This window comes from Rhipicephalus sanguineus, chromosome 5 (genome assembly GCF_013339695.2).
Source record: "Rhipicephalus sanguineus isolate Rsan-2018 chromosome 5, BIME_Rsan_1.4, whole genome shotgun sequence".
Lineage (NCBI taxonomy): Eukaryota > Metazoa > Arthropoda > Arachnida > Ixodida > Ixodidae > Rhipicephalus > Rhipicephalus sanguineus.
Window position 1 is genome coordinate 116,445,869 of NC_051180.1, and position 9,892 is coordinate 116,455,760.

The window sequence follows — 9,892 nt, forward strand, 5'->3', positions numbered from 1 at the left end:
TTCTAGGGAATTCGTCAAATTCTGTCAGCGTGCGGTGGCGGTCGAGAAGCGACGGCGCGCAATGTTTACAGCCGGCCGCTGGAAGCAGCCGGCTGTAAGCTGCCGGAAAAATCGTAGGCACATACGCAGGGTGACTCATGGCATCGTTTATCTCGTTTCGCACGAAATGCCGGCTGCATATCCTCGTGATCGCCGTCGGCAGCCACGGCGTGCCGTCTGGACTGCACACAGGGAATATATACATATATAAACGCGTGCACACGCGTACGAAAAGTAATCAGCACGTTACGTTGCAAACCACGTTTTGCTCGCGTACTCACTTCACGCGTCGGACGGCACGTATCCAGCGGTTCCGTCGCTCCACTTCGTACGGCTTTCAGGGGAACCAGTAAAACCGCACATTAGGATCCTTACCCCCATGTTCGAGGCAATTAACCACGCAACAATAACGGCGGCGACCGCGCTTCGGGACCGCGCGCTGCTCAGAGCCGTCGCCCAGACCACCTGCTTTCGGCACGGTTTGTTGAAGCAGGGATCGCTCGTCAAACATGTCAGACTGCAAGCATAGCGGACAAGTTCCTGCGTACGTTTTAAGCACTTTTTGAGCCTGAAAACTAGGCGCAAAATTAAGTAAAACGCTTAAAGCAACTGAGAACTGCGTAACTCGCCGGTCGGCGTCCATTTTTGACTACCCAAGCAACTTCGGCGCACGCCACCAGGCTCCGCCACAGTACTCAAAACTCCAGCGCGTCAGCCCTAGCTCCAGCGTGCATGCACTTGGAGGGCCATGGCGGACGGTCTCGCGGGTCGCGTCGCCCGGACCTCTGGCCACTCTGGCGTCCCGCAGGGAAGGTGTATCGCTGACCGGCCTGCAGATGCCGGCTCAAGTCTTTTTAAATCGGCCGGAATGGACCTGCGATCCGGTTATGTCCGACCGATATGGAGCGAACGTTCGTCCTCTCATGACGAACTTTAGGCGGCGATCGCACGGGAGTCACGTGGCCTGAACCGAAACGTCACTGGTGAAGTGTCGCGTCACAGTCGACTGTGGTAAAATAGTGAGCCGCGAAGGGCACGGCGTAGGTTACTGGCCCCCCAGTGACACGGGAAAACCACTGACACTGGCAAAATAGCGACACATGTAATGCCAGGCAGAACCTTTCCCTATTACTCAAATTTGGGCGTCCGTATGACGTCAGACGTGACATTTCGCTCACGTCACGCGACTCTCCCGCCGAGGCTATGCTCCCGCATGTGACGGCAACCGGAAGTTCCACTGCTGTGCTCTTTAGGGTACGGAAGCAACGGAAGCCCGCATCTGATACAAACCCCGCTCTCGATTTATATGTAAGCTATCGGCCAATAGCAGCAATCTTCTTTAGTGACGAAATAGAACCGCCGACGGCAGCTTTACTGACTTGCGAAACTGGCAACTTCGCGCTCCGCTTGTAAACTCTACGTGCCGCGCACGACTGCAAAGTTTGGCTAAGCTGTTCATGGCAGTGTTTGCTTTTCGCAGATTGTTTTTATGCCCGTGGGATGACTCGGGATACCTCTGAATATAAAACTTTGCTTGCAAATGGAAAAGTGCACCGATAGCTGAAGCACATCACAATGGCGGTAAATCGGGCTAGTATTTTACGATCATATCACAATGCACTCCAAGAAAGAACGAGTATTTAGGGAGTATTTCTGCCACACAACTGTAATCGTCGTCTACCTCGCATACTTGCGTCACCATCGCGGTCCCGGCACTTCTCGGTCACGAACGGCGCGCGCGTTATCAGCGTGACATGGCATTCTTGATAAAAAAAAGCCGGCAGATCCCACGCATTGTGGGAATCGATGTAATGCGAAGCAGCCAGCAAAGAGCTGCATACATCGTCTTGTATGTCATTGAGGAAAATGCGTGTCATGGTTTTCATGTTAACTCCTATTATTTCTGTTCGTCACACAGTAACGTCGCGCAATACCAACTTCGGGGTCGATCAAGCTAGACAAACGGCCGCCAGCGCCCCATGAGCGTGGCACGTAAGTCATGATGTACATGACATGCGCGTCATGATTTTCGTGTTAACTCGTGTTTTTATGTTCGTCACACAGTCACGTCGCGCAAAACCAATTCCCGGGTAGATCAAGCTAGCGAAACGGCCGCCAGCGCGCCATGATCGTGGCACGTAAGTCATGCTGTATATGATAGGCGTGTCATGATTTTCATGTTAACTCGTGTCATTTATGTTCGTTACACAGTCACGTCGCGCAATACCAATTTCGGGGTAGATCAAGCTAGCGAAGCCGCCGCCAGTGCCCCATGAGCGTGGCACGTAAGTCATGCTGTGCATGACATGCGAGTCATGATTGTCATGTTAACTCGTGTTATTATGTTTGTCACATAGTCACGTCGCGCAATACCAATTTCAGGGTAGATCAAGCTAGCGAAACGGCCGCCAGCGCCCCATGAGCGTGGCACGTAAGTCATGCTGTACGTGACATGCGTGTCATGATTTTCATGTTAACTCATGTTTTTTATGTTCGCCACACAGTCACGTCGCGCAATACCAATTTCGGGGTAGAGCAAGCTAGCGAAATGGCCGCCAGCGCTCCATGAGCGTGGCACGTAAGTCATGCTGTACATGACATGCGTGTCATGACTTTCATGTTAACTCGCGTTATGTTCGTTACACAGTCACGTCACAAGATACCAATTTTGGTGTATATAAATCTAGCGAAACCGCCGCCAGCGCCCCATGAGCGTGGCACGTAAGTCATGTTGTACATGACATGCGTGTCATGATTTTTATGTTAACTCGTGTTATTTTGTTCGTTACACAGTCACGTCGCGCAATACTAATTTCGGGGTAGATCAAGCTAGCGAAGCCGCCGCCAGCGCCCCATGAGCGTGGCACGTAAGTCATGCTGTGCATGACATGCGAGTCATGATTGTCATGTTAAGTCGTGTTTTTATGTTCGTCACACAGTCACGTCACAAGATGCCAACTTTGGTGTATATAAATCTAGCGCAACCCGCCGCCAGCACCCCATGAGCGTGGCACGTAAGTCATGCTGTACATGACATGCGTGTCATGATTTTCATGTTAACTCGAGTTTTTATGTTCGTCATACAGTCACGTCGCGCAATACCAATTTCGGGGCAGATCAAGTTAGCGAGACTGCCGTCAGCGCCCCATGAGTGTGCCACGTAAGTCATGCTGTACATGACATGCGTGTCATGATTTTCATGTTAACTCGTGTTATTTAAGTTCGTCACACAGTGACGTCGCAAGGGACCAATTTTGGTGTATATCAAACTAGCGAAACGGCCGCCAGCGTGCCATGAGCGTAGCATGTAAATCATGCTGTACATGACATGCGTGTCATGATTTTCATGTTATGACTTGTCATTTATGTTCGTCATACAGTCATGTTACGCATACCAATTTTGTGCACATTGGATGAACCAAGCGAGTAGGAGAGCACAAAGTCGTAGGCGGCTAGATAGATAGATAGATGGATAGATACGCTCAAAGTCGCAGAAGTTCGCTAAGAAATGCTTCGCATTTAAAAGTGGCGAGAGCTGGGTTTTCAAGAAAGGAAACGCGAGCAGGCCAGATTACGATTATTGTTATGTGGCAGAAAAAACTCCCCAAACACTCGATTTTTTCTTAGAGTGTAGGTGTGCATTTACGTAGTTTTTTCGTGGGGTGCAAGAAGATTGTTTAGATCACCACAGATGTCTAAAGACGAAGGACTTAAAAGTTGCGTGCTTGTACATGTTCTACTGAGCCAGCTAATCCAATGGTGACGTCACACTGAATATGGATAAGGCAATACAGCATCACAAGATTTAATGAGCACGTTGAATCGGAGATGCCGGTAAGTAAATGCTGCGGCAAGTTATGCCGCGGCTGTCCAGCATATTAACACCACTTCCATCCCGCAAAACTTTGTGTTCTTAGCAACAATGCTGCCACACCATTTACTGTGGCTCCATCGAGGCCATGGTGGCTTTTTTTCTTTTACAAGAACGACTGGGAAAATAACATCTTGGAAAGTGACTAATTACACAGACTTGTTGACACATGTTCCAGGGGAGATTCGTTTTATTTTCAGATCCCATGACATCATTCGATCACCGGGTCTGCTGGTGTATAAACAATGTACACGCACACACACATATATACACACAGACACTTCCTAAGGTTGTGTCTGGACTGGACGGATTTGAATACTGGGTATTCTTTTTTTTTTCAGCTACACAGATATTTCAAGACACTGTACAGCTAAAACTGTTCACTCTTAACACTAATGCTGCACCTCTATCACTCTTGTAATCCAAATCGGGAGACATTCCTGTCTGCTCTACCCAAAATAATCATACAGCTGCCACAGTGGTTTGCTGGCATTCACGTTACCATGATTGTTTCACGTAATGACAAAAATGAATGATCAAAAAAGGCATCAGCAAACCAAGCAACACAAATGCATTCTAAGGCAAGGTATAATTAATGGAACAATATAGATGTCATAAGCTTAGAGAGGATTTTACAATATAAGAAAGCTTGAGGCTCGCAATGCCTTTTTCTTTTCCTGCGAAACGACATCAAAAATACCTGGTTTGAACAAGTGCCTCAAGGAAAAGCAAATTGTCTCACGAAAACAGACTCTACGACTCTCTAATAAAGCACAGCAGAGAAGGTGAAGTTGCGCTACATAGTACATCAATGTGAGAGGAAAGGCCTGATCAATGTTTGAAATCCTTTTAAAGTGTTCACTCTGCAGTAAAATTAAAGACGATGCAACGCCTTCACACTCAAGCTGCCGAGCACAGACGAGCAAATGTTGCAGCTTGTGCGTCTGCATTAACCATTGCCTGGGTATCGATTAAGTGCTGCCTTTCACAATGGTACCCACTGAACGCAATCAGTATTTTTTTAACAAATTCTGCATTTCATTTCGTTGCAACTCGCCATTCCACCGAGCAAAAAAAAAAGGGTAGTCATCAAAGTTCATCACCGATGGGCTACAGTGGTCAACTAACGCGCACACCTTCATTGGCATATTGTAGCGATGCCTTTCCTAATGCTAATACCTTTTCGTTCCAGGCCAGTGGTCACAACAACGGTCCGCACACATTATGAACCGGACCAGGCGGCCCTTAGCTGTGGATTATAACACTAGCATAGAATCGAGCATAATGCATTGCTACAAAATACCGGCCCTGTTAATTAAGGCCTTGGGCAAGCAGGTTTTATGGTTGCAAGCATAATGTAACAGCATCTGGATTACTTTGCCAGTTAACCTGTCTCAAATGCAGAAACAGTAACAAGATACTAACATCTGCAGAGCTAATAGGTATGTCTTGCACGTTAGCTCTAAAAAAGCATTGATAACTAAAGCCAAAAAAAAAAAAACAGTGGGCATTTAGACTGGCCTTACTGTGCTATCCTCAAAGTAAATAAAAATTTACATATAAACTAAGATATTGAGTCACCAGCCCTTTGCTCTGTAAAATACCTAGTTGGAAATGTTGGTCGAATGCTATCAAAAGGCAAGATTTCGGCTGTAACAAACACTCAACACACATTACACACCACTGTCTGAATGCTAGCTGCAACAGGGTGCCTGTTGTGGATACATTAAATGCGGGCGAAAGAAAGTATGAAGCACAAACACATCCTGTGAATGACAGCCGTGACACCTCATAGGCAAGCACTCACTCAAACGTAGGGACAGGTAGGGACAAAAGAGGCAGCACAACACCGTTGCCTTTTCATTTCTACTCACGTCTGCATTGGCATGCTTTCTTTTCACTCACTACGTACTATAAATCCCTCAACTTTCCCAACTTTCAGTCATTCCAAACAACGTGAAACTGCCAGTTTCATATCGCTACTTCTCCAGCCGCCAATGAGATAGTGAGGGCTCTGTGGCTAAATTTCTGCTGCCATCACAAATGCTGAAACCGGGAATGAGGAGGGTAGCATCTCTGCCTGCTTCTAACCTGTTCGCATTTATGCGATCCACAATAGCACCTTGTCGCCTTTGTCACAGACCCCGTTAAGAGAGAACAACGGTGAGATGTGCGCTATGTACAGGTGAGATGCAGCTATGGCCATTCGAGCCAGATGGGCAACAGTGCAGCTAAAGAGTCAGCCAGCTTGAGCAAACGGTGCCGCCTTCAACGCAGGCAGACCCTCGGCTAAAGGGTCTCCTCTCTCTCTGGCAGTGATAGTTAAACGATAGTTCAAGGGAAACAACTGCCTTAACTAGCTTGGCTAGTAGGCAGGCCTTTATGAACGCGCATGACAAACAAGAAAGCAGTAAATAAGAATCAGCAGCCCTCTGAACACATGGTAAACTACGCTTTAAATAAAAAAAAAGGAAGGGCAGAACGGACACGGCTTAAAATAACAGTCATTATTACTACTTCAACCTACCTACTTGTCAGAGATTCTTGACACTAAAAAGAGTAAAATCGAAGAGCAACACTGCCGTGCTTGAATTTTTCATGAAAAAAAGCATGGGAGGTCAATACTAATGTGCAAGGGGAATAAAAATGTGACGAGTGGAGGGAATTCAATTCCTGATATGTACAAAAAGATTAGTAACCGTAATAGCAGACAGCAATGTGCTCATTTCGGGCTCGGCCTCTGATATGTACAGACACATGCAGTTCTTGGAGTGCTGAAGATACAAAAACATTGAAGCAACCGAATCGTGTGACAATTTTTTCGTGTGACAATCTTTTTTTTGTTAGTTTCATGTCCTGAATATTTCTGTCTCATATGCTTTAACAGCTAAAACAAAAATACTAGTGTTCTTGCTCTAGACAAAAAGTGCTGAAAAAAGAGGACAGAAAGAGTCTAGCTTGACACGGTCGCAGCACTGTCGGTCAAACCACTCGACGACTGGCTTTCTCTCGCGTCCCAACCAGTTGCTGGCATCGACCGATGCTCATCTTGGTGCATCACGATATCACAAAGCCATGAGATTCATATAGATATTGCATTAAAGGAGCAAACTAAAAATGCCACCATTTTTAGTTGTGAAATTAACATTCAAACATGATTTTTGCGTGTCCATCAAAATGATGAATGGTATTAAAGTCCCTGGCAGTTGCTTCTGAATACCACAACAGTCATTAAAAAAGTGTGATTTGCTTTGAAATAGCAAGGTCTCGTTAGTTTGCCGACAATAAGTTAATACTATACAGAATATAAATGCTGTCACACACTGAAAAATCACATTGGGCACGAATGGACGCATCTTATAGAACCAAAGTGTGTATTAAAAAAAGTGGAATGTTCAACTGTCACTAACCTTCATTTGATTTTGCAGATATACAGTGGGACCTGGCCGTCAGACCAATGGCCACCAATGAGGTGTTAACCAACTTTCTTCCAGCTCATGACAATAAGCTTGTCATCAAAAGCTTTTTCACGTAATAAGCTGAGGGTTAAGCCTACTGAGGAATGTGTTGAAAACGTATCGAAAATGAGTAGCCACAACATAATTTCAGATCATATGTAAAACAGCTCAGCTTGCGACCAACCCTTTTTTGTACAGTGCTTGCAAGTTCATTGCGAGTCAGTGCGAGTTCATTGATTCAGCATGCTGAGGTAACCTGTGTTCGCCAAAGGGCACGCCACCCATAGTCTATGTGAATGAAAAGATAGTTTAAGATGACAACATTTGCATAGACTGTTGAGAAGTAAACTTTTGTTCCTCCAAACAAGACTTTCTACCAAGGAGTAGCTTGTAGTACAAAGCCCACCAACAACCTTTCCACATTGAAGTTAAAACCACAGCCAAAGTAACCACAACAATGGCTGCAAACTTTAACACAGCTTGGAGGTCTGTAAATGCATACAACAAGAAAACTTGGCACTTCTCATCAGGCACACTGGTAAAGCACTTGCATGTGTTTTTTTTCTTTTTGATGATCAGTCACAAAACTCCACTGCTGCCATAGTCATGCTTTACCATCACAAGAACAGCAGGAAAAGTGCCCAGAAGTTCCCGATAAAAAGTGCCAATAACAACGTTCGTGCAACAATGCAGTGACTGGCTGCAGGTTAAGTCGATCAACAATGCAGATGCTTCTAACGCACACAATGCACAAAATTACCATACCAAGATGCACAGGTGTTTGAGCACGTCACCTCCGCTGAAATGTAGCTGCAACGGCCTGGAGCTGAACTCGCGATCTCACAGGCAGCAGTGTCTTGATCTTATGCGAGCAAGATCCCGAGAGAGATTTCTGGAAACACACGATGTAGAGCCGCACCATGCCACAACGGTGCTCGACATGCCGTTGCCAGGTAGAGAAGGTAACGAGGCAAGTTGATTTGACGACCCATCATATGAACCATTCTCGCTTTTTCGTGACGTCGTGACCTCTGACACCGTGCACCACAGCAGTATCTGCGTCAGGTGCGTCCTTAGCACCAGAGTCTTCGTAAGTAAGGTACTCTCCCTTGTGGCGAGACACGTAGCGGCCCAAGATGATAGCCATGATCACGATCGCTGCCAGAATCACAGCCAGCACACCTGCAAGAAGTGAATAGTCGCTGTCAATCAAGCACAATTAAGTGACAAAGGGCGCACGTCGTTCTTGCTGTTGAGAAACCCCAGTCATGAGGCCGTCAGGAGACTATCATTGACTTGCTTGCTTAGCAAGTGCACTTATCTAGGCAAAGTAGTCATCAGCCATGCTCAGATTTACCACGCATCCAACTAGGTGAAGAAAGTCCTGCAAATAATAAAAGGACCGCAGTAGTACGAAACAGCTTTAAGTGCTTACCGCCCAGGATTGCGGAGTCGGCATAGCTGGACACAGCCCAGGGCTCTCGATAGACCCCCGGTGGCAGCGTAGGTGGTGGCCGTGTCTCATCCTCTGGAGGTGCATACGTGACTGGTTCAATGCCGCAAGTGTCTTCCCGCACGGCTCCTTCAGGATAGGCGTGTACGTTGCTCCGCCTGCTCTCTTGAAAGTAGCGTCTCAGCGGCATGTGGTCATCAAACTGTACTCGTGAAATGCAGCCTACAAAGCCTTCACCGGTGCCCATTGATTCTGCAGTGGATAGGCGATGGGTTGGGAGGGAGAGAGAGAACAAAGTTGCTAAACAGGTAGATCTGCTTGGACAAATTGTTCTATCTGGGTACAGTAATAAATGGTACATAAAATCACTCGCTTCTGCCTCAATTAAAACAATGAGAAAGCACTGTATTTAATGTTCTTGTAAAGTAAACAATCGTGCCAGATGTGCCAAATAAAGTGAGCGAACGTGCTTATGATGCTGCATGCACAAGTTCCATTTCTTGCTGAAGACGAATTCTCTTAATTTAACTTTTAAACAGTCATCATTTCGTGGTCAGACAGATATCCTGCCAATCAGTCAAGGTGGGTGGGCACAGGCAAAGAATGCTCTCACATTGTAAAAAAACTTCACATGTTCAATTTAATCTATAAACAAAGAAAAATTACAGGCATCCAAAGCTAGATGGGCAATAGGCTCAAGCAAGCATAGCTCTTTGAATGGGCAATGTTGCCCATGAACATTTTGTCCTATAACGTACTAGTACGCCTATAAATGTGCACCACGTATGCTGTTTCATTTGGAAGTAGATGGATGAGACAATGAAACTAAGATGGATTCAATTTTACTCTACAATGCAGCTATACACAAAGTCATGCATAGGAAACTACAAGAGAGACATGCTGATCACCATACGATTCGCTATAATAATATAATAAACTTCTCGTGATTTCTCAGCAATTGCATCAATTCTTTGTGGTTGTCTATAACTACAGTTGAGACTTCTTATAATATCCTGTTCAAATGGGATTTTACTATTACAAACAGTGACTGATGCCAAAAGTTCTTCCCAA

General features: G+C 45.9%; 1 protein-coding gene and 1 long non-coding RNA gene across 8 annotated transcripts in view; one reads left to right on the forward strand and one right to left on the reverse strand.

Moving 5' to 3' along the window:
* Nucleotides 1-4,069: 4,069 nt before the first annotated feature.
* Nucleotides 4,070-9,892, reverse strand: part of LOC119394176 (neurexin-4) — a 96,553-nt gene continuing 90,730 nt past the window's right edge. The window contains exons 22-23 of one of the 7 annotated variants that reach the window (XM_037661433.2): nt 8,804-9,073; nt 7,974-8,550 (exon numbers count right to left, since the gene is read on the reverse strand). In XM_037661433.2, coding sequence (XP_037517361.1) covers nt 8,360-8,550; nt 8,804-9,073 — 461 coding nt within the window. In that variant the 3' untranslated portion in view covers nt 7,974-8,359. Of the gene's footprint in view, nt 4,816-5,834; nt 7,782-7,973; nt 8,551-8,803; nt 9,074-9,892 lie in introns of those variants that run through there. The other 6 variants (XR_007416075.1, XR_007416076.1, XR_007416078.1 and 3 more) reach the window with 6 other exon arrangements.
* The window catches only part of LOC125758444 (uncharacterized), a 26,582-nt gene continuing 21,518 nt past the window's right edge, over nt 4,829-9,892 (forward strand). Inside the window, exon 1 of the long non-coding RNA XR_007416079.1 lies at nt 4,829-5,245. This is a non-coding gene — a long non-coding RNA (uncharacterized LOC125758444). The remainder of the gene's footprint in view (nt 5,246-9,892) is intronic.